The sequence below is a fragment of the Panthera pardus genome, unplaced genomic scaffold, assembly GCF_024362965.1.
Source record: "Panthera pardus isolate Hobbes unplaced genomic scaffold, ASM2436296v1 HiC_scaffold_15, whole genome shotgun sequence".
Taxonomy (NCBI): domain Eukaryota; kingdom Metazoa; phylum Chordata; class Mammalia; order Carnivora; family Felidae; genus Panthera; species Panthera pardus.
In genome coordinates this window covers 62,361,059-62,384,254 of record NW_026526710.1, presented here as the reverse complement: position 1 = coordinate 62,384,254, position 23,196 = coordinate 62,361,059, and the positions used below count along the sequence as shown (strand labels likewise).

Genomic DNA, 23,196 nt, shown 5'->3' with positions numbered 1-23,196 from the left:
TTAAAAAAAAAAATTAAAAAAAAAAAACCAAACAACAGGAAGGCCTGGGGTGTAAGGGAAGGAGGGAGCCTCAGAACACTCTCTGCAGCACAGATAGCTGAGGCCTGCGGCATGGGGATGCCCTCCCTGGTCAGAGAGGAAGACGGGAGTCCTACACAGGACCGCCGAGGGATCTGAGCCCCCCAAAGGGATGCAGCAGTGAAATGGTTTTTCAGTGGACAAGAACCACGTTAAATGGGGCCACTCAGAGCAGAACTTGGCCCCCCAGACCTAGAGTACCTTGATGGGACTGCCTACTTTGCACTCACTATTCCCTACAGCATCCTATGACTGGATCCTTCTTGCCATCCAGGCCTCAGCTCAAATGACACGGCCCAAGGAGACCTTCTCTGACCACTCTGACTAAAGTAGCCTCCCTCTTCCCACCACCTCACCCACTACTATAGACAGATGATAAGAGTCATTCACTAGGGTGGAAGGAGATCTATTTATTGGTTTAAGTTATTTCCTACCATTTGACTTTTTTAATTAAACTTTCTCTTTTTGACATAACTTGTCGACTCATGCATAGTTTTTTTAAAATAGAAATCTAGCTTATTTTAAAGTTTATTTATTTGTGAGAGAGAGAGATAAGCACGAGCAGGGGAGGGGCAGAGAGAGGGAGACACAGAATCCGAAGCAGGCTCCAGGCTCCGAGCTGTCAGCACAGAGCCCGATGCGGGGCTCGAACTCACAAGCCGCGAGATCATGACCTGAGCCCAAGTCGGGTGCTTAACCAACTGAGCCACCCAGGCGCCCCAATTCACATGTAGTTTTAAGAAATAATCCAGATATCCCATGTACACTTTACCCAGTTTGCCCCGATGGTAGCATCTTTCAAAATCCCAGTAAAACATCAACCGAGATATTGACCTCCATACACTCAAGATACAGAATGGTCCCGATCGCCAGGAGGGTCCCTCCTGTTGCCCTTTTATAGCCACGCCCACCTCCCTCCTGCCCCACCCCCTCCCTAGCTACTAGCAACCACTCCTATGTTCTCCATTTCTGTAATTATACCACCTCAAGAACACGACGTAAATGACATCATACAGTATGTAACCTGTTGGTGCTGCTTTTTTCACCCTGGCTCATCCAGGCTTTTTTTAGGTATCAGTAGCTCATTCCTTTTGTTTGCTGACTAGTATGCCGTGGTGTAGGTGCACTACCACTTGGTGAGCCGGTCACTCATTGAAGGACCTCTGGACCCTTCACAGTCATTGTCCGCTATGCATAAAGCTGCTGGGAACATTGGCGTTCGGGTCTTTGTGTGCACCTGCCTTCTTATTTCTTGGTGACAAATGCTCAACAGTGCCTGATCAAGAGCGCTGCGTCATATGGTCGTTACACATCTCGTTTTATAAGAAACCACGAGGCTGTTTCCAGGGAGGCTCTACCGTTCTATATGTCCACCAGCAATGGATGAGTGATCCAGTTTTCCCCACATGCTCCCCAGCATGCGGTGTTGTCTCTCTTTTTATCTTAGCCATTCTGATGGGTGTGCGGGGAGCCCCCGTTTCTCTTTGGTGAATCTTGATATTCCTTTATCACAGTTATGTCTCTGTAAGCTCTGTTAGAGCAGGGACCTTCTTGGTCTGCTTGCCGTGCATCCCCAGAGGTCAGGGCAGTGCCTGGCACAGGGAGAGACCCAGTGACTATTTAGGGGATGAATGCGTGGCCTGTGGGGGTCCCTGGCCCTTTTGAAGATGAGGAGGCAGGGCAGCAGCAAGGCCTTCACTCTGGGAAACCTCCTGAGCACCTGCACTCCCCGCCAGGTCCCTGGGGCCTCCAGTCCCCACCCAGGGCACGTATCGTGTGAGTGGCCCTTCTCACTCCTCCACTCCCATGGCACCTGCCTTCCCAAAGTGGAAACGTCCAGAAGATAAATGTGTGGGAATCCCCAAAGCTCTTCCCACTGGGGCATGAGGCTTTCAGGTTTTGTTTTCATTTTTATTTGCTTTTCACCATCATTGCACCAGGGTTAGGACCAGGCTTTTGCTAGGATTTACGCATGGGCCACAATCAAGCTTTGCCCTAAGCAGAGGGGGTCCTCGATGCCATGGCACAAAAACTGAAGTGGCTTTTTGTCCAGGTTGAATGTGTGGACTTGGGCGATGAGTCTGGCTCCCTGAAGGGAGGTGATGTCCTCTGGTGTCCTCTGTCCTGCACTTTTCCCTCCCGGTGGCTGTCACTGACCACACTTCATCCTAAGGGGTTTCAGAAGAGGCTTCTCCCTGCAGGCGATGCGTTTCCCTGAGGGTAACAGAATACAGACATGATAAGTTAACTAACAGTGTACTCGAATTTAATACTGAATTTAAACGTTTACTGACATGTGAAACAGCTCACCGATGTACATATATAGCAGGTCAATATTCAAAAGGAAAAAAAAAAAGATCAAGATTTGCAAGTGAATAGAAATGCCATCAACTAGAACAAAGCCGGAAGTAAGGTCAGAAGGCAAGACATATGCCTTTAAGCCCCCATTCCTGTGCCAAAAATGGGCCACAAAATTTGGTTGTTAAGATTCCTAGAAGCTGTTATCGGTTTGCTCGGGCCGCAGTTAGCAAGAGCCACAGACTCAGGGGCTTAAACAGCAAAAACCGATTTTCTCACAGTTCTGGAAGTTGGAAGTTCAGGGTCACGGTGTCAGGCCGGTTTGGTTTCTTCTGAGGCCTCTCCCCTTGGCTTATCTTCTCCCTGTGTCTTCACGGGCTCTGCCCTCTGAGTGTTGCGTCCTCCTCCCGTCTTATATGGATACCAGTCATGCTAGATTAGGGCTGACTCACGTGACCTCATTTGATCTTCAGTCACCTCTTTAAAAGTCTTCCCTCCGAAGGGAGTCACATTCTGAGATCCTGAGGCTTAAGGTTCCAGCATACGAGTTGGGGCAGGCAGAGGGGGGACCACAGCACCGCTCAGAACAGTAGCCAATAGTAGCAACATATTAATCCATTACCCGAGTCAGAGGCTTTGTGGAAAACGAAACAAAACAACAGAGCATTTACCCAGCAGGAGCCCTGAGTGGCGACAGAACACTCCCTTGCTTGGCCCTCGACTGAGGGCCACTCCTGTAGTGCCCAGAGCAGGAAGCGAATTCAGTGGAACCGTGCCCAGGAGAAGCTTCCACAGCCTTGGCTAAATGGTGTATACTACCTGCCCATTGAGAAGCCTCAGGCCAAGGGCCTTGGGGGTGCCGGGAGAGGGCCCCGGGGGTACAGTGAAAAGCCCGCCTTGCGCGCTGGGCTCTGAATCGCAGGTGGGGTTTGGCCAGGCCGAGAGGGAGGAGGGTCGGCTTTCTGGTGGAGCGGGAAGCCTTAAGCCAAGGCAGGGGTGCCGTGGCCAGCGCGCCCACCAGCCCGGCGGCCCCCCTCACCGGCCCCAGAGCTGGGTGTCCCCTCCCGGGACTGTGCCTCTAACCCCGGCCTCCTCTCTGTGCGTCCCTGCAGGGCTCTGGCTGAGAACATGGCCAATGGCATCGACGAACTCATCGGCATTCCCTTCCCCAACCACAGCAGCGAGGTCCTGTGCAGCCTGAACGAGCAGCGGCAGGACGGCCTGCTCTGCGACGTGCTCCTCGTGGTGCAGGAGCACGAGTACCGCACCCACCGCGCCGTCCTGGCGGCCTGCAGCAAATACTTCAAGAAGCTGTTCACGGCCGGCGCCCTGGCCAGTCAGCCGTACGTCTACGAGATCGACTTTGTCCAGCCCGAGGCCCTGGCTGCCATCCTGGACTTCGCCTACACCTCCACGCTCACCATCACCGCCTCCAACGTCAAGCACATCCTCAACGCCGCCAGGATGCTGGAGATCCAGTGCATCGTGAACGTGTGCCTGGAGATCATGGAGCCCGGCGGGGACGGCGGGGAGGAGGACGACAAGGAGGACGACGACGACGACGAGGATGACGACGATGAGGAGGACGAGGAGGAAGAGGAGGAGGAAGAGGAAGAAGACGAAGATGATGACACCGAAGACTTCGCCGACCAAGAAAACTTGCCCGACCCCCAGGACATCAACTGCCACCAAAGCCCCTCCAAGACGGACCATCTCACGGAGAAGGCCTATTCCGACGCACCCAGGGACTTCCCCGATTCCTTCCAGGCCGGCAGCCCCGGCCATCTGGGCGTCATCCGGGACTTCTCCATCGAATCCTTGCTGAGGGAGAACCTGTACCCCAAAGCCAACATCACTGATAGGAGACCCTCCTTATCTCCGTTCGCCCCTGACTTCTTCCCGCACCTCTGGCCGGGGGACTTCGGTGCCTTTGCCCAGCTGCCTGAGCAGCCCATGGACAGTGGGCCGCTAGACCTGGTCATCAAGAACCGGAAGATCAAGGAGGAGGAGAAGGAGGAGCTGCCCCCGCCCCCACCGCCCCCCTTCCCCAACGACTTCTTCAAGGACATGTTCCCCGACCTTCCCGGGGGGCCGCTGGGCCCCATCAAGGCGGAGAACGACTACGGTGCCTATCTCAACTTCCTGAGTGCCACCCACCTGGGGGGCCTCTTCCCACCCTGGCCGCTGGTGGAGGAGCGCAAGCTGAAGCCCAAGGCCTCTCAGCAGTGCCCCATCTGCCACAAAGTCATCATGGGGGCCGGGAAGCTGCCGCGGCACATGAGGACCCACACCGGGGAGAAGCCATACATGTGCAACATCTGTGAGGTCCGCTTTACCAGGTGCGCATCACGGCCCTCCGGCGGGGGGCCGGCGGGGAGGAGGAGGAAGGGCGGGCGGGGGGGTGGCCCGTGACGACAGCAGAGAGGGACACGGAGGGCTGGGATGGAGGGGAGGCCCAGCCGGACCCCGGATGCATGGCAAGTTTATTCACTAGAAGGCATGCCAGGCCTTCCCTGGTGTGGCGATTTCCAAACTCTTCCTAAGGGGCTAAAATACTGTCTGAGATACACTCTTAGGCGGAAGCACAGGATATAATACAGATGAGGGCAGAGGGGTTCAAGTTCGGTCGGAAGCGAGGGGCCTCAGCTCCTAGCTTGCTTGACCTCCCTTCCCCTTCCCCACTGTGGATCCACGGAAGCCGCTCTGAGGCTCCCCTGCGGAGTGTCGCCTCTTTATCTTATTCGGGACGGGCAGGTCCTGGGGAGATGGGGAGGTGCTCTGGCCTTGTGTTTACAGATGAGCCATCCACCGCTCTGGTAAGCACATACAGAGGAAGATGCCAGAGCTGGGACTTGCAGGACAGCAAAATCTGTGACCAGGAGACTGTAGAGACCCCTGGAGCCCTTCCGATCTTCTTTTGGGATCCGAGCTAAAGGATAAGCCTCTTGTTTATGTTCTCCGCCTTGATTCTCCATGTTGGGTTAACTTCCTGCGGTTGTATAATTTGAAATTTGAAATCAATACGTGACAAGCCTTTCGCCTTTCACAGACTCCGTGCCGTTCAGCAAGCGTGTGTTCCGTACCCCCTCTGCGCGGCAACTTTCAGGTTCAAAGCTGATTAGTGGGATGATGTGGGTCAGATTGGTTCCCTGCTCGGTTTGGATGGTCCTCCTCTGGGGAAAATGGGGTCTGTCGGGGCTGTTTGTGGTCACTGGCGTGAGGCTGACCCTCCCAGCCATTTTGACGGTGGAGAAAGTTCTGGTGAGTGGCGTTGCCTCAGGGCTTGCTCGTTTCTTGCTCGTGTCGGATGTGGACAGAGCTCTGTGACTGTGGCTGACCGGACCAGGTCCTTTCCTTTGAAGATGTGCATTTCTATTCAAATCATATGCACTGGTTTGTTGGAGTCGATGATGTCCTTCTCTTCCAGGTCCTAGGCTTATTTGGAATGAAAATCCCCTGGTTATATAAGAGAAACCCAAGCACCCATTTTCTTACCTGCACTTCTTTTTCTTTTTTTTTTACTTTTTTTTTTTTTTTTTTTTTAGCGTTTATTTATTTTTGAGACAGAGAGAGACAGAGCATGAACAGGGGAGGGTCAGAGAGAGAGGGAGACACAGAATCCGAAACAGGCTCCAGGCTCTGAGCTGTCAGCACAGAGCCCGACGCGGGGCTCGAACTCACGGACCGTGAGATCATGACCTGAGCCGAAGTCGGATGCTCAACCGACCAAGCCACCCAGGCGCCCCGCTGCACTTTTTTTTCACACGGCCCCCGTCCCTGGCAAAGAACCCAGCCCGAGACCCACGCTTACGCCAGTGGAGCTGCCATTACCCCACATCCTCTTGGAAATTTCTCTTTGGGAACTGCTGGGGGTGCCTTCTCCTGAGCTTCCTCAGTGGGCCCAAGCTTTGGCCTTTGAGCACAGAGTGAAATTGTTTTGCGTCAAGTTGAACAGCATATCAGGGACGGTATTTTTCGGGCGTAAAAAGAAGATGAGTCTTACAAAGTCATGAGACCCGCTATCTTGGGTGGCTTGAAAACTCTGTTTGAAGTCTCCAGAGAAGGGTGTCAGAAATGTGTTCAGGTGACCGTGGCATTGCTGAAACGGCTCTGCAGCAGGCTCCTCTGGTGACTGTTTCGAAGGACGATGCTGACGGTTTCAAAGGTGGCCTTGGGGTCCCCGCACAGCTGCTTCTGGGAGGGAAACTCCACACCGAATCTCTCCCAGATGCTTTGAGCTGACAGTGGAGGGAGAGTCCCCAGGTGCGGAGGGGCAGGGCCCCCCCCATATCCCGCGTGCATCCCCTTCCGCCCTGCAATGCTGACCTCAGGGTGTTCTGCTGTTATCGCCGCATAGCAGCTGGACCCAAAGTTCCTGGGGATCACCTCCCCTGGGATATCCCTCACTAATGCCCCTGCCGCTCTGATGCCCCACCCCCACCACCTTCTCCTGAATTCACCCCTGTGCGGGGCCAGAACACCTGAAGGAGGTGTGTGACAAGAGCACAAGGACACAGGGATAACACTGGGGAGATAAACTAGGGCACAATCTACACTGGAGTGCCGTTCACCCATCTCCAGCCTGTGACTCCCAGTCCAGGACCCCAGGAATGACTTCAAAGACGAGCACACTCTTCACAAAGCCAGGCCCCAAGTCCGCCAGAGTGCCCCCCTCCTGCCGTCCAGGGTCCGTGTCCCTAATTTCCCATACCTGTTCCCTTCACAGATGGCTGCCTCCAGGGCACCTCTCCCTTCAGGGGAGCCCCAGGTCTGTGGGTTCAGGGTGATGCACGTCTCAGCATGCCACATAGTGAGCCTGCCCAGGACCCCAAGTCCCTTCCCTCCAGGCCCTTCCCACACACAGCCTTCTGTCCAGGCCACGCCGGTCTGTGGGCCCTGCCTTCCCTAGGGAGAGGGTTAAACTTGCTCAGTCACTGCAGACAGACTTCTCGCCCTCCTGACACGAGAACATTCTCTGAGTTGGCCTCCTGGTTTGGGCAGGATATTGGGTTGTATAGGAGGGCTGCATTCCAGAACCCTCCCTCCCAGCACATTCCTGATGATCACTTAGGGGGCCTCTGTGCCTGCAGCCTCACCAGCCCTCCAGGCCAGACCGGCCGCCCGCGGGGCGGCCTTGTGTCTGCCCTGCCCTCCCTCCGGTTTGCTCCTGCTCTGCTCCGCCACAGCCATCTGGCCCCTGAAGCAGCTGCGTTCCTGCCTCCGTCAGCACCTCCCCTCACCCGGTTCCCACTGGACCCGGACCCTGCTGACAAAGATCAGACTTGCTCTTGGGCACTCCCTTCCCGGGGGCAGAGGAGCCCCAGGGTGGGGGGAGGCTGGACATTTTCTTGGCCTCCTCCCACAAGGGACCCTGGGGACTTTATTTCGTACCCTGGGCTGTGGCCGTCCGCCTGGAACGCTCCCCAACCGCCCTCCGGGTCACATTCTTCAGAAGAACTGGCTCGGTGCTTCCCTCCCACCCCTCCCGGAGCTGCCCTGCAAGGGTTCTTCTCTGTCTCCCACCAGCCTGTCCATGTAGGGCTTCCCGTACCTCTCCCTGCAGCCAAGTCCCCTTGCAGCCTTTCCACGGGGACCTTCTTTGTGGTTGACTTCCTGCAGCCACCACCCAGAACACCTTCCCTCCCTCTCTCCCTCCCCAGATGGAGGCACTTCAGCGGCCACTGAAAGCAGCGGCCGCCTTGACTCAGAATTCCCAGACTCCCTTGCAAGGCCAAGCCGCTCCTTGGGACCTGGCCCCCCAGAGGCTGAGGGAGCCAGGACTGGCCGCCCTCAACTCCTCCTCCTGGACACTATCTTCCCCTTCTTCCCTTGAACACAATTGGGCTTCTACTCTCTAGTCAGGCCTCCTTTCCCTTCTCCTTGATGTGACCCCCGCTTCTGTCACCCTGAGGGATGTTGGAGCGGCCTACCCTCTTCTTACAAAGTGGCCCTTTGGCTCAGGCTCTGAGTTATGGCCTCAGATGCCAACTCCCAGAATCGCCACGCCCATGGGAACATCATTCCTAATGGCTTCAGCCACCGTGGTGGAAGGACCCAGGATTCCTTCCCACAGAGCCCATTCTGCCCCCAAAGCCTGCCTGTAGCTCTCATTCTGTCGTTCTCCAAGAAGAGAGATGAAGGCCTTCCCCGCCATGATGTTGTCTGTCCCTTGGCATCAGACCCTCCCCTCTGAGATGGTGCTCAATTTCCACCGGCCTTGGGGACTGTTGTCCTACACCGGTTGTTTCAGATAGGACACACCCCCGGAAACCGGGCAAGGCCTCAAAGGCTCCAACCAGACTATGTTTTCTTTGGCCCCACGCTGTCCCCTCCTAGCTCTGGTCACCCCGCAAGCACTTGGGAGTCCTTCTGCCTATGCCTCACACCCTGAGCATCACTCTCTGGCCAGCTGTGACGTCCCCAGTTTCCACGGGGTCTCCTGCCACCGTCCCGTAAAGGCCGCAAGGTCTTGCCTCCAACAGCTGCTGCCGGCGTGAGCCCCGTGCTGGTCGCTCCGCACGCCGGCAGCAGTCTGCTCCCCAGACCAGGCCAGGAGCCTGGCTGCTGCCTTCTTCCCGTATTTTCCTTTTAGCCCTCCCACTCCTGGCAGCCCTGGGGACCTTATTAAGATAATGCAATGTCATTAGCAGTGGCAGCAGGAAGAGGGTTTGTCTCAGACCATCAGGTTACCAAGAAGTCTGGGCGGATGGTGCTGGGAAAGCATTATCGTGACCGGGAGCCCTCGTGGAGGCCGAGGCCCCCGGGCGAGACCCCGCAGCCCTCGCTTTCACTCAGGGGAATGAGCTCATGGGGATGGGCGCATCTTTCCCACGATAAGCTCTCCGGGCTGGAAGGGGGAATGCAGATCAAGGCTCGGGCACACGTGGCCGGGGCTGCTCCCAGTGCAGAGTAAAGGAAGGGGGTGGCAGACAAGGGAATCAGGGTGACCAAGAGCACGTTGGAACTGGAGTAGGGGGTCCTGAGAGCCGATCCGGCAGCTGCAGGCCAGCGGTCAGTCGACAAACATGCCATGAGCCCCCCGCTGCGTGTTCAGTGCCATGCGCCATCCGCACAGGATACAGAAGCGTCTGGCAGATCCTCACGCAAGCAGATCCGGTACCTTCAGTGCCGCAGACTGAGCGTGAGCGGGGGCTGAGAGAGCAGTGCCAGCCGGGCTCACGCTAAGCGCTGCTCCAGGAGGGACCGGAGGGCTCAGGGTCTCCGCGGACTGGGGCACCTTGGAAAGGGCACCAGAGTGGTCATCAGGAACCCCAGGCTCAGGGCCCTGGTTCTGCCTCTCGTTGCCTGTGTGACTTTGGCCTCCTCCCCTCTCTGAGCCTCAGCTTCCCCACGTGTAACGTGAGGGGCTTGGAGCAGGCGCTTCCTAAAGTTGCCCCCAGGCCCCTGATTCCGTTCACATATGGCCCGAGATCGGGGAAGCCGTGGATGCGTTACTGCAGCCTCTCTGCCCCAGTTTCCTCATGACAGTGATGGCGACACGTCCTCCATAGGCTTCCGCGAGATAAGGCGTAACTGCCGGGTGCCCAGCAAGCACCTGGTCCATGCTACTGGTTAGTACGGAGAGCCTTGGTTCCTCATCTGCAGTAGCCGGGACCAGTGCTCCTCGCCCATCCATGTGCTCCCCCTGCATCATCTTCCAACGAGACAGGGCTGCAGGAGCCAGGGACAGGGAGGTGGCTCTGCAGAGGGACAGCTCAGGAAAACGGCACACGTGATGGCCCCTGCCCTGGAAATAACACGCACAGAAAATAAAAGCAGCAAAGCACCTCTGAGCACTGTTTTTTCATCTGCTGAGAGTACCCGTACGGTCGAAAGGGGCCACAGTACGGAGAGAGAGGCTTGGCTCCCGGAGCTCACGCCCTGCAGGGGGGGGCAGGGAAGGGGAGACAAATCTGATACCTATGGGGTCATTTGGGAACAGGAGACGGTGATGCTGACACGTTGTCTTCTGTTGCTCCCTCCTTGCCCCTCAGTGACCTAGCTTGAGGTACAGTACTCAGGTCGCAGGTGCTCTGGAAGGCGAGGGCGAAGGACAGGGCCTGGGCGGACAGGGAAAGGCTTGTAGAGGATTGCCCTTGAATTTGACCTTGAAAGGTGGGCGGGAGCGGGAGGAGGGGGAGTTGGGAGTGGGAGACATTTCAGGCAGGGCGGTTTGCAAAAGTAAACTGAGAAAGAGGTGCAGGGAGGAGGGGGGCCGGAGCCAAGGGCTCACGGCTGGAAAGGAAGGAGTGCACTCGCTGACATCCGGGGTCGGACCTCTGGTGGGAGCCCAGAGATGGAGCGCTGGTGCGGGAACACGAGATCTGCGCAGAAAGGGAAGGACACAGGGTGTACCAAACATCCACGTCTCACAATATGGCAGGCTCCGCATTGGAGGGAGGGAAGCCTGGAAGCCCAGCTCGTGCCTGCGGGTGGCCGGGGTACAGAGTGACCAGAGCACAGCCTGCTAGTGGAGCAGCATATCCATGCGCTGTGCGGGTGCAGTACTGTGGGGGCTGGGGGCTAGCAAGTAGGGGGGTGATCTCTTTTTTCCCAGCTTCGTTGAGATATAACTGACGTCTAACATGTAAGCTTATACAATGTCGTGAGACCACAATAACGTGGTGGTGAACACGTTAACACATCCATCACCTCAGATAGGGATAAAACCACCATAATGCGTGAAGCCAACTAGCGAGAAAGAGATTCAGTGTAAGCCCATTACCCAGAACACCCAGAACATCCGAACACTTACAGAACACCAGAGGTCACAATGGTGCAGCCCAGTGTCCCCCCCGCCCCATTGTAGAGGTCAGGAAACTAGGGCCCAGGGCAGCTAAGGACCTGGTCCAGTTCTTGGAGTGCGGCTGGCTCCGGGCCTCTCAATGCGCATGTGCATTATATCCACGCGCAAAGGTCATTACAGGAATAAGGAGGAGACGTGACCTTAGAAAGCCATTCCCTCTCTGTCCTCGCTTTCCTCATCTTGAGAGTTAAGGGATTGAATGAAATCAGTATTTTCAAGGTCCTCGCAAATATACTGCTAAAATGCAGGTTACTGGGCGCACTGACTCTGACTGTGAATCACAACATGTTAATGGGATCCTGGTAGACTGGATGATCTCTAACTTTCTTTCCCAGGACTAACATATCATAAGCTTTGCAGCTCTACCCTCCACTGCTCCCACGAAAGTCTCCATTAGGGACAGCCAGCTCCTGCCCGGGGCTGAGCCCCTCCCAAGGCATGCCCCGGTCTTCTGGCCCCAGAGTCCGAAAGCTGGCTGCAAATGCCCTGTTTTGATTGTTCTAGTCTGCACTTTCTGAGGCAGCCCTGACTCCCTCACAGGCTGGAAGTCCCCAGTTTGAAAATCTACCCTTTCTCAACCTCAGAAGAGCTTGCAAACAAACCATACCTCAGACTGCTCCCCACGCTCCTTGGCCCCTCGTGCCTAGACACCTTTGGGAAAGCTGCTTGACTTCTCTGAGCCTCAACTCTTCCTCTAAGTGAGGAAATTATTCTGGGTATGTTGAATCTAACTCATACAGACTCAGCTTCTCTCATCAGTCCTGGACAATAGGAACTGATGTCTGGCCCCAGGTTCAATTCTGCACAGAGAGGTTAAGTAACTTTCCTGAGGTCACCCAGAAGGTTAGTGGTGGGTCCGCAGCTGCAGCAGGGGCTCCCAGACCCCTAATGGGGGCCCCACTCCTACACTACAACTTGCCTCTAAATAACAACCTCCCAGGGTCATTGAAATGGTGTAGTCGTCTGCCCATAGCAGGTGCTCAGTAAAAGAAAGTCACCTTCTCAGCACTTCCTACACATGCCAGCTAACTGCTGCTAAGATGTGACTTAATCTGGATGCTCTAATGAAAAGCTTGGGAGACGTTGTGGATATTTACAGTGGGCCCTTAATATCTAAAGATTTACCATTTGCACCGTCCATTATTTGAGGGTGACCCTCAGCATCAATACTAATTATGTGCAACAGTGATTTTGAAAAATATCCACCTTATAAGGTTATGGTGGGATTAAGTGAGTTGATATACTTAAAGCCCCACTGATGACTCCAACGGAGTCCTCCACCGGGCCCTGGTGAGGACACAAGTCCCGTAGCCAGTGAGCGCGCCCAGCTGACCACCTGGCATCGGCATTTCCCTGAGCGCCTAGATGAATGTGTGAGTCCCAAGACACGTCCCTCATGACTAGATCGCGTTGCTGTTGGGGCACAAAGGGCACTGTGCACCCCACTTCTGCAGCGGTGAGGAAAGAGGCGTGAGTTCTAGCCTCGGCTCTGCCATTACTCTCTGGGTGGCCCTGGCGAGGTCCCCTCCCTGGGCCCCAGTTTGCCCACCAGCAAAGGTGGCTCTCAAAGTGATGCGTGGACCCATGGACCCGCAGCACCAGCAGTGGCATCTGGCAGCTTGTTAGGAACGCGTGTTCCCTGCCCTCTCCCCCCGGGGACCTCCCAAATCACCATCTCCGGGAGTGGGGCCCAGCATGCTGCTTCATCAAGCCCTGAGAGCCGTGCTTAGGCAGGCTCAAGTTTGAGACCCACTGGCCCCTATGCTCGCTTAAGCCCCTTCCTGTTCAAACCCCCCAGTCACCTGGATGAAATGTGGGTTATAGACACCATAAGGGCAGTATGCTGTGGCTGGGGAAGGGAGCGTGGGATGTCACAGCAGGGTGCCATGCAGCCTGGGCGCAGCTGGTGGCTCGTGGGAGGGGCAGGGACGGAGAATGTGGAGGAGAGGAGGGTCTGGTGTGCAGGGACACCTGCCGGCTTCGGAAGCTGCATTCACTTCCTCCTCCCTCCCCCGTATCCATCTCCCAGGTGCCCTGTGCCTTCCTGGTAACACAGGTAGAAGGGGTGGACCCGTCCTGGTCCTCCCCTGCTCTCTGCCAGTGTACCTAAGAATGTCCTTTTCTCTCCTGCCCCGCCCCTGGGGAAGCAGTCCAAAAATGAGAGCCAGTGAGACCTCTAGCGGCCAGGGGACACCAGGAGACCAGGACCTGCTCCTGCTGTCCTGCGGTTGGTTATATTGAGCATGGTTTAAATCTGGCCATTTCAGGGCGAATGCCTGGGCTCTGCATCTGTTCTGACCTCAAACCCGAGGCAAAAATTACAGACAGATGCCCCACCCCGGGGCCACACCTGCGGGGAGGAGGTAGGAGACAGGACGCAGAGCTCGTTGGCCTGCCAGGCCTGGTGGGGGAAGGCTGCGGAAAGACCCCGAGAGGGGTTCTTGCAGCCCACCTGACTCCACTTCGGCCAGGCTGGAAGGCTCCTCTAGCTGCCTTGTGCAGTGCTCGGTCTTTAGGAAGACAGCCCCGTGATGTCAGTGTTCCTTGCGAGATCACCAGGAGGTGTGTTGAATCTAGTCTGACACAAACCCGGATTCTCTCCGTCAGCCCCGGACAATAGGAACTGTGTCTAATGCTAAATTCAGCTCTGTGCAGAGACGTCGAGTAACTTGCCTAAGGTCTTTCAGCATGTTCGCGGTGGGTCTGCAGCTGGAGCAGGGGCTCCCAAACCCCAACGGAGCCCCACCTTTACACCATACCTTCCCTCTGAATAATAGCACGTAAATCCTAAAAAGCTTTGCCCTAGATTAGGCTACATTCTTGTCGCACCTGGCTCTTTTGTAAACCCTGGAATTCTCTGCAGACAAAGAGGAAAGCCCACAGCTTGGGATGCGAAACCACAGTGCAGGAGACTTGAACGAGGTGTGCCCGGCTTCTGTAGCCTCCCAGATTAGTGCCGAGGACAGACAGATCTCCAGAGCCCAGGGGCCAGGATGGGGCAAAGGCACAGGAGGAACAGGAGGGAAGACCTGCCTGGAGACAGTGGGCACGAAATTAAGGCGCAAGGCGGTGTCAGAGGTCGCCACACCGCGCAAGGGCTAAGGACAGGCTGCTGACTTGTGGGGAGAAGTGTGCCCGACAGGCCCATTTTCCAGCGTGCGAGCCGGGCCTCCGACAAAGGGTGCGGCTTCCTTACTCGGAGCCGACGAGTAAGCGGGGTCCTGGAGGGAAGGAGGCCTTTCGGGACACCGCTCCTTTTCCAGCCCTCTGATCCAGGTGAGTAGCCACACCCGTTTGCAGTGAGGCCGCGTTTGCAAGTAAACCCTAGCACGGGGCCCGTTTCTGGCGTTGGACGCCACGGCCGTGGCCAGCTGGAGCGGGTTATGGAGGAAGGGGGAAGGGGCTGGGGGGCGCGGCTCCCGGGGTTCCCCGCGGGGACTGACCGCCGCCTCTGCGTTTGCAGGCAGGACAAGCTGAAGATCCACATGCGGAAGCACACGGGGGAGCGGCCCTACCTGTGCATCCACTGCAACGCCAAGTTCGTGCACAACTACGACCTCAAGAACCACATGCGCATCCACACGGGCGTGCGGCCCTACCAGTGCGAGTTCTGCTACAAGAGCTTCACGCGCTCCGACCACCTACACCGCCACATCAAGCGCCAGAGCTGCCGCATGGCCCGGCCCCGGCGCGGCCGCAAGCCCGCCGCCTGGAGGGCCGCGAGCCTGCTCTTCGGGCCCGGAGGCCCCGCGCCCGAGAAGGCGGCCTTCGTGATGCCGCCCGCGCTGGGCGAGGTGGGCGGCCACCTGGGCGGGGCGGCCGTGTGCCTCCCCGGCCCCAGCCCCGCCAAGCACTTCCTGGCGGCGCCCAAGGGCGCGCTGAGCCTGCAGGAGCTGGAGAGGCAGTTCGAGGAGACGCAGATGAAGCTGTTCGGGCGCGCGCAGCTGGAGGCCGAGAGGAACGCGGGGGGCCTCTTGGCCTTCGCGCTGGCCGAGAACGTGGCAGCCGCGCGGCCCTACTTCCCGCTGCCCGACCCGTGGGCCGCGGGCCTGGCCGGCCTCCCCGGGCTCGCCGGCCTCAACCATGTGGCCTCCATGTCTGAAGCCAACAACTAGGCTGGTCTTCTTTGTCGATCCCAGTCCAGCGGCCCTTGCCCCCTCTCCCACCAGGCGTCCCCTGCCCTACCCAGTGGGTCTGGACTGTTTCTTTCAAATCACAACGGAAAAGAACGAAAACGTATTAGCAGCAGCAGTGGTATTTTCTAGGCCTCCCAAGGCCTCCTGCATCCCTTTTGGTGGTGTCTGAGGCGGGCATCTCCTCCCACAGGGCCTGGAGCCCAGGGCCTGGCCTCTACCTGGCTGTCTCTCCGGCTGTCACACACAAACTCACAGGGACCCGTGCCCCGAGGCGGCCACACCCTGGGTGCCCAGGAGCACTCTGGAGCTGTGTGTGGGGCTCGATGGAGGAAGGTAGCTTGGCCAGAGGCAGACCAGGTGGAACAGGGACGAGGCCTACCGAGGGGCCTGGGGCGCCCATCCTAGCTGAGCCACCATTGTACGGCAGAGTCCCTGCTGACCCTGCTCTGGTGGGTCACTTTTCTCGTCTCCAGCCATCCCGGGATCCTTGTGGGAAATGCCCTATTGGCAGGGAAGGCTCCTGGAGTCCGGGCCCATTATTCCTCACTGTCCTGTGACCTTGGACGGGTCGGTCGTCTCTACCCTGCTCCGAAGGGGAGCTGGCAATTTAGTTTCCCCTCTTGCACCCACCCCCACACATATACACACCTGTCCCGCCCCCACCCCCCCACCCCCACACACAAAAGAACTGAGAAGGTGGGAGCTTTGCACGCCTAAAGTCTCTGGTGAAACCGTCTATCTTGCCGGATTTAGTTTTCTCACATCCACCTCTCTATTAGCACAGGTGAGGAATGTGGCCACCCTAGACAGGAGTGACAAAGAAGGGCTGAGATGTGCCATGTCCACAGGCAGCTGTGGGGAACTCCAAATACTCCCCGCCTCTCCAGGCAGACAGGCCACCGTGTAAGCCAGGGCCCCTGGGGATGACTAGTTAGCATTGACTCCCTCTCCAGGGCTGTACAAAGTCTCTTGGGACTCCTGGGGCCAACACGGAAGGGCCGAGAGTCACCTCTTAACACCTGGCGGCTGCCCCACCTCTGCCCTGATTCCTAGAAACAGACAAAACACCCGGTTACCCAGGGTTTATGTTTGTTGTGGGTTTCTCAGGGCTCCGGTATTGCTGGGGATTGCCCCCTTTGCTGTGTTTGAACACCCTCAAGCCCTCCCTCGTGGCTCGGGAAGGAAGCTGGGTGGTTTGGCTTCCCTCGGTGGTGGGAGGCGGGGCCCGGCTCCAGTAGGGGGCTCTGTGAGTCACAGCTGCCCACACGCACGCACGCACGAATGCACGCTCTCCCTGGTTCATAAGCTTGCAGTAAGAAGGAAGACAGCTTTGCTGGCCCTGTGCCTTCCTCTTCTCTCCCCTTTCCTGCCCTCCATCCCTTCTCTTGCTGAGTTTGCCTTTGTTTCTCGGTAGTCCCGACGGTAGGAGGGTTCACCTGCATGGATTACCCAGGGCCGGTGTCCCCAGTCCAGGAGCTGCGGGCACAAGAGACTTCGGCTCTTCCTATCGCCTTGGCTTCTTCCTGAGCAAACACACACACACAAAAGAACAAAAAGGCCAGAGAAGACCACAGACTCTGTCACTCTCCAGCTCCCCAGCAGAGGACCCTGACTCCACACCCCACCAGACGCCATTCCGACCAGAGGAAACTGGTCCTGACACCCTTCTGTCTTCAGACACCATCCTTCTGGGCAGCCACCTCTTAGAGTCCTGTCTCTGTTTCTGACACTTGCTTCTGGGACCCATCAGCCAACATCCCCGTGTTCCCCCCCATCAGCCAAGGGGTTGGGGCTGACCCAAACTTTAAAAGAAAACAAGGAAAAATGAACAAATTGGAATCCAGTGGTGTTGGGGCTTTGTTTTTATTTTGTAAAGGTAATGACTTCTTATAAACTCCGTTTTTCAGACAACTGGTTAGTTCTTTTTGTTTTCTCTTGGCTGCAATTTGGAGTTGTATATTGTAAAATATCCAAAGATCTTGAGTACTGTATGATCGAGGAGAACTTGACGCAAATGTTTTGTGGGGGTAGGGGTGGTTGTGTTTTGTTTTGTTTCTTTTTCTTTCCTTTTTTCTTTCTTTCCTTTCTTTCTTTTCTTTTCTTTCTTTCTTTTTTTTTTTTTTTTTTTTTTTGGTGTTTCAATTTCCCTGTCCCTCTGTGGGGAAGCTTTGGAATTTTTTCCTATTTATAACTCTTTTTTATGTGATTGCTTTCTGTAAAATGACACAACAGAGTTTGCCTTAGTGATTCAAAGGACAATCTTCCACAACTTTGGTCGCACGCCGCAGCCCGCCGAGAAAAACTCTCAGCTAATTTTCTGGCCTATTTATTAAACAGTATTAACTGACTTGATTAAATTACCGAGAGTTGCACTTCTGTGAGAGGTGACCTGCCGCTAGTCGATGGGTAGGTGCTCGCTGTAAAAAAGGACGGGACGCTCGGGTGTCAGGAGCTTGCAGTAAATGTCAAAGACACCTTGGCAGAAAGCACAAACCCGTATGTAGTCGCCTGAAGGCCGGTGTTCCGAGTGACAGAAAGCTGTGCCGGTCCGTTTCCTGGTTCAGGTTGACGTCCTCCTTCCAATTCTCGTTTCAGTTGTCAGTGGGCAGCTGCGTGGTAGGGAGGCCAGAACGTAATTCCTCCGTGTCTCCTGCCCTGCAGACCTGTGAGGCACTATTTGATCGTAAGCTTGCCTGTTGGGGATCCCCTTTCTTGCCATGGTAAACATGCTTAGGCACCGAATGCAGCACGTCTCCGGACAGGGCAAATCTGGGTTTCCAGACTCCTCCGAGCTGTGTGTCCTCGGGCTAACCACTTCCCTACTCTGGTCTTCCCTTTCCTCACCTCTAACGACAAAGGGGAGTAAGCACCCAGAGCTTCTCCAAGTGTTCCACCCGAACACCCTCCAGCAGCCCGGGGCAGTCCGTTGGGGAACGGGGCCCGAACGCCACAAAACTGCCCGAAGCCACCTTCCCACAGTGTAAAAGTCTGCAGCTGCAGGTTGTGGCTTCGAAAATCACGCGTCCACCTTCTATCGCGTAGTATAGATGCATTTGCCTTAATAGAAAAACATCATCTTGTACTACTTGCCAGTTACACTACTTGTCTTTTCTCCAGGATCTTCTAGTAAAGTCAGAATGTTCCTTAGCGACCCTGCAGCTTTGAGAGGCCTAAGTTCACGGCTGAGGGCTTGGGGGCCAGCCCAGCTCAGTGCAAGAAATACGAGGCCACTGAATGCTGTAGGCAAACATGGAGAAAGGATAGGGAACTGACTCCCAATAGGCCTTGGCCCTTGGGGGCTCCTAGACTCATGTGAGTAAACTCTCCTCTAGTCCCGGCCGGGTGGGCATTCCATAGAGCCCTGCCAGGTATGGCCTGCTCCCTCGGGCTCCAAGGAGGTTAGGGAGTTGGGGTTCTGTCAGCAAAGGAACTCCCAACACAGGGCGGGAGGGAAGGGTGGGAGAATGAGGCCACTGAGGACAGGCCGAAGAAACGTGTGCCTCTTAACCCACAGGGGAAGGCTTAAGGGAATACGTTCGAACAGACCTTGGAACTTCTAAAGCCCTGTCAGGTAGAGGGAGGGTTGGACCAAAAGTCTGGCCAACTCAAACGGATAGGAGGGAGATTCCAGGAGGTAGCTGGGTGTCCAAACAAAGGAAGATAACTTCTAGCATCTGGAGTTGCCCTAAAGAGGCATGAGGTCCCTTGTGAGGCAGTGAGCTCTTAGTCATTGGAAGGCTTCAACACAGCCTTTCAAGAATGCCAGAGAGGAGAGTCTCCTCCAGAAGAAGGAGGGCTGCTCCCTGGGTCCTTTCCGTCTGATTTGGGAAAAGGCGAATATGTATCCTCACGTGAGCCTGGAAGGACTGTGCCAGAGAGAGTGGGTGACACGTGGAAAAGATGAGCTGGGAAAAGTTCACCAAACTCAGCTCGGTGGCCCAGGGCTGTCCGCCCTCCCCCACCCGCAGCCCTCCTCCGGCCACCTCCAGCAACGCGGGGCCAGAGAAACGGGACCCTGTACAAAAGGCCCTGACTTATTTTGAGGCCTTTCTGTGACCAAACAGTAATGAACCAACGGGAATGAAGACCGTCTCTCATCCTGGGCCTTTATCTGTCCCCAAGGCCCGAACTTACGGCGGAGAACAAAGGTCTCCACTTGGCGGGCTGCAGCGGTCGGTCCGTGTCACATCCCCGCAGCCCTCTCCCCAGACCCCGTTCCTCCTCGTGTCCTGCGACCTGGCCAGCTCGTCCTCCCTGAGGGTTTTCCAAGCTTACCGCAGTGGACAGGCGGGCATTTCCAGAAACAGCCCAACCGTGTGTTGCCCTTGTGTGTGTGTACTTGCCCTTCTGAGCGCCAAATGCCGTTAGGGCTTCATAAGGGAAAGAGAAAGAGCAGGGCCTCCTGGCCACAGGCTCCCTCATCCAACAAGTCTGTCACTCTCCAGGAGTGAAGGGTCAGGAGGTCCTGCAGGATGGAAAATGCCACCTGCAGGCAGAGGGTCAGAGGCCCCTCCAGGGACCCGAGACAAATTCCGGAATCAAAAATGTTTGTATCCGGTGGTCTACTTCCCAATCCCCCCAACCCCTCCCCACCCCCCGCCGTGTCACCCTGTCCCCTTCTCCGGGTGCCTCTTCCTATCCCAGCTGTCTTTCAGGACGGAGGGAAGCACTCTGTCTTCTCTTCCCTGCCCTCTGTTGACACCCTGATGGGAGCCTCCGAGGGTGAACGTGACTCACAGGCTCCCTCTCCCGGCCTTTACACACCCCTGCTCCTCGTTCAAGGTGGAAAGAAAGGCCCTGGAGCAAAGCGGTTTCAGGCCTCAAGCAGCCAACAGGGATGGCTGACTCCGACCGACAGCCTTGAAATCACCCCTGGACCTCCCCCGCCGCCCCCCACCTCTCCCCTACCCTGCTGAGGGGTGCAGGAGTGGAGGGGGTTGCAGGAAGCAAGCAGATAGCCCCTCTCCCTCCTTTCAGCTTTGAAGCACTGAGGACTGAGTCAAACACGCATTTCCAGCAATTGATGGGGAGAGGATTCCCTGGGGAGGCTTTGCTCATTCTTTCCTCCTTACCACATCCTGGGCAGGGGCTGTTGTGACCTTGAGGGACAGAGCCCACACGGCCTAAACCAAAAACTCTGGGCCCAGAAACGGACTGACAAATAAGGACAAAACATCTCAAATCTGGACCATCCTGGAAAACCTGGAAACTGATCACTTGAGCTGCAGCCAGGCACGCACGCACGCACACCCACACATGCACGCGCACACATGCACGCGCACGCACACACGCTCACGCACACAGAGTCGTCAGACAAATGATACGCAGGCTGATGTCATCCCTCCTTGTGACGATAGGAGACACGGCAGTGCATGGACAAGACCCAGCAAGGCCATTTTCCCCACAGGCCTCCCTGCTGGAATATTTATAACGCGTACTCTCATTCTCATCCTTGGGATTCCTCTATTCAACCATGAACTTTGACCCTGGCCATAAATGCAAAAGAATAAACAAAGGGGTTTCTGGAATAAGGAAGGAAGATAGAGTGAATCAGACCCTTTCCCGTGTTCCTCTAAAAATGAATACACTACGCACACAACCTCTGAGTGACATTAACTGCTTTATGTTTCCTCAGAGGACTCTTACATCCATCGGTTGACTGGATTTCAGCCCAATGCGGCACATATCCTTATCCCTATTTGTAGCAGCTGAGATTCTTAGCCAAACAGCAGAACCCATCCAGGTAGCTTAAGTAGAAAAGGCATTCATTAAAAATGAGAAGTCTCTTACAGAATCTCCACAAGGGCCGAAGAGTCAGGCTTGCAGTCACCAAGATCAGTTGCGCAGGTTGCATACTGCACAACACCAGGACTCTTGAAGAGGCCCTACTCACACCTAGACAGACCTGTATGTTTGTTGTAACAGACATTCGGTTTGTATATCACAGCCATTTTCCAGCAGATGGCAGTAAAGTGTTCAGAAGTGGTGCCCTTGTCAATATTGCACATAGTCCAAGGCCTGGAAGCCAGGAACAACCCCAGGGCGCGCTGTGCCACATTGTTCCAGCGGAGATCTGATTGCTGTCGCTGCTAGGCGGAGACCCCACCGCTCACCCTACTGACACCGGGCCCGTGACCCCGGAGCGCCACCCCGTGGCCCACTCCCCACCACCCTGCTGCCCGAAGAAAACAGATCCCACACAGCTGGACCTCCTCACCTTGCTCCCCGCCGCGTGGCACCTTGCGCTGGTGCATCTGACTACGACAGCTCACGGCCCATGCCTCGCGGCCTAACCGCAGGCCGCCTGGGAAAGTAAGCCTCCGGCTTCCGCCTTGAGAGGGAAGGATTCATGATGCATATTCTCCAAATAGGAAAAGAGTTCCAATAATGTGGCCTCAAAACACGCCACATACCAAGCGGTTTTCTGCAGATGGGGGGCGGGCCCGAAGCCCGAAGCGGCCAGAGGGTGAGGACAAGGGGGCAGGGCCGGCGAGCTGTGGCAGAGACGGGGCTGGAACCCGGATGTGCTGCCTCCTGGCCACTGCACCACGCTGTCCCCTCAGAAGCTGAGGCCCAGAAAGAGCCAAGGAACAGAATTCAGACAATTTAGACGAATTTAGACAGATTTAGACGATTCAAACAAAGCTCGTACCGGCCGTTTTCCGCCCCCCCCCCCCCCCAACACGCCAAGGGCTCTGCAGCCCTGGAAAACCCTCGTTCAGAGCTCCCCCACCCCTTGTCCCGGAGACATACAAGCTTGCCACCCCGGAGTGTAACCGTCGCCAGGCTGGGTCCCCCTTGTCCCCCTCTTCCTCCCTGCAGGGACCCAGAACTTTAACCCACATTGCTCTCCCAGTGCCGAGATTCAGGCCCAGGCTCAGGCTCCCTCCTCAAAACGGGCTTTTCTAGTTTAATCCGCACAGCAGAGCCCGCGTGTGGGCTTCACTGACAATGGCTTTATTATCTTGCCATTTCGATATCATTCCTTACAGGAACGGCATTCTGAGACACAGAGATGCATTTTCATTTCCTAAAGGCTGGGGGTTCCCACGGAGGTCGGCCTTTGCGGGGTGGGGTGGGGGAGGGAGGGCAGGAGGGGGAGGAGGGTGTGGCATAGCAAGAAAGAAGGGAGCAAAATGATACGGGGCTCGCCACCTTCCTTCCTCCTCCAGATGGAGCTGCTAGTGGCTGGAGAGGATTCCAGAGTCTCCCTCCCCATCTGCCTTCAGCCCAGCCTCTGCCCCGGGGACTGACCCAGAGCCTCTGTCGGCCCTGGAGCCCCCGTGTTCCCGGGCAGCCTTGCTCGGCGCCATAGAAAGAAGGAGGTGACATCTCAGAGAGCTGTCCTGGGGCTGGAGGAGGCCTGTGGAACACCAGCCCCGCCTGCCACTTAGTAGGTGCTCAATCCACATTGGTTTCCTTTTTTCTTTCCTCTCTGCCCCTTCAACGCCACGCAAAATAATTATGCTTATTTCTGTTTTTCACCTTTTTTCTTTTGTGTTGCTTTTATTCCTCCAATGGAAGAGGAAGGAGGGAAGGGGAGAGTGTCCGAGGGAGGGAGGAAAGGACCAGCGCACACGGCTTATCCCGGTGCTTGTCTGAGTTGTTGTTTTGGATAATCCAATGATGGGGGTTAATCGGCTGCTGGTTCCTGTGGGAAAGCTGGGAGAAGGAAACGACGAGGACATCCTCTTTTTAAATTAGACTATGGAGCTGGTGATGTCTCAGGGTTTGCCTGGCATGGAAAGCTGTTTGAAGACACCCAGGGAGACCCATTCAACAGCAGAACTTTGATTACCTGTGGCTATGGCCTCCTCTCCAGATGCTGCCCAATGATAGCCCAGCCTCCCTCGGTCCCCCCGGGCACCACAAGGACCG

General features: G+C 56.3%; 1 protein-coding gene and 1 long non-coding RNA gene across 6 annotated transcripts in view; both read left to right on the top strand.

Moving 5' to 3' along the window:
• Positions 1 to 17,229, top strand: part of ZBTB7C (zinc finger and BTB domain containing 7C) — a 351,048-nt gene extending 333,819 nt beyond the window's left edge. For all 5 annotated transcript variants that reach the window (XM_053902677.1, XM_053902675.1, XM_053902676.1 and 2 more), the window contains 2 exons: positions 3,489 to 4,715; positions 14,646 to 17,229. In XM_053902677.1, the coding sequence (XP_053758652.1) occupies positions 3,505 to 4,715; positions 14,646 to 15,297 (1,863 nt within the window). In that variant the 5' untranslated portion in view covers positions 3,489 to 3,504 and the 3' untranslated portion in view covers positions 15,298 to 17,229. The remainder of the gene's footprint in view (positions 1 to 3,488; positions 4,716 to 14,645) is intronic.
• Positions 17,230 to 20,610: 3,381 nt separating this feature from the next.
• LOC109275795 (uncharacterized) lies at positions 20,611 to 22,802 on the top strand. The gene is made up of 3 exons (XR_002084379.2): positions 20,611 to 21,784; positions 22,311 to 22,373; positions 22,491 to 22,802. It is a non-coding gene; the product is annotated as an uncharacterized LOC109275795 (long non-coding RNA).
• Positions 22,803 to 23,196: the final 394 nt, after the last annotated feature.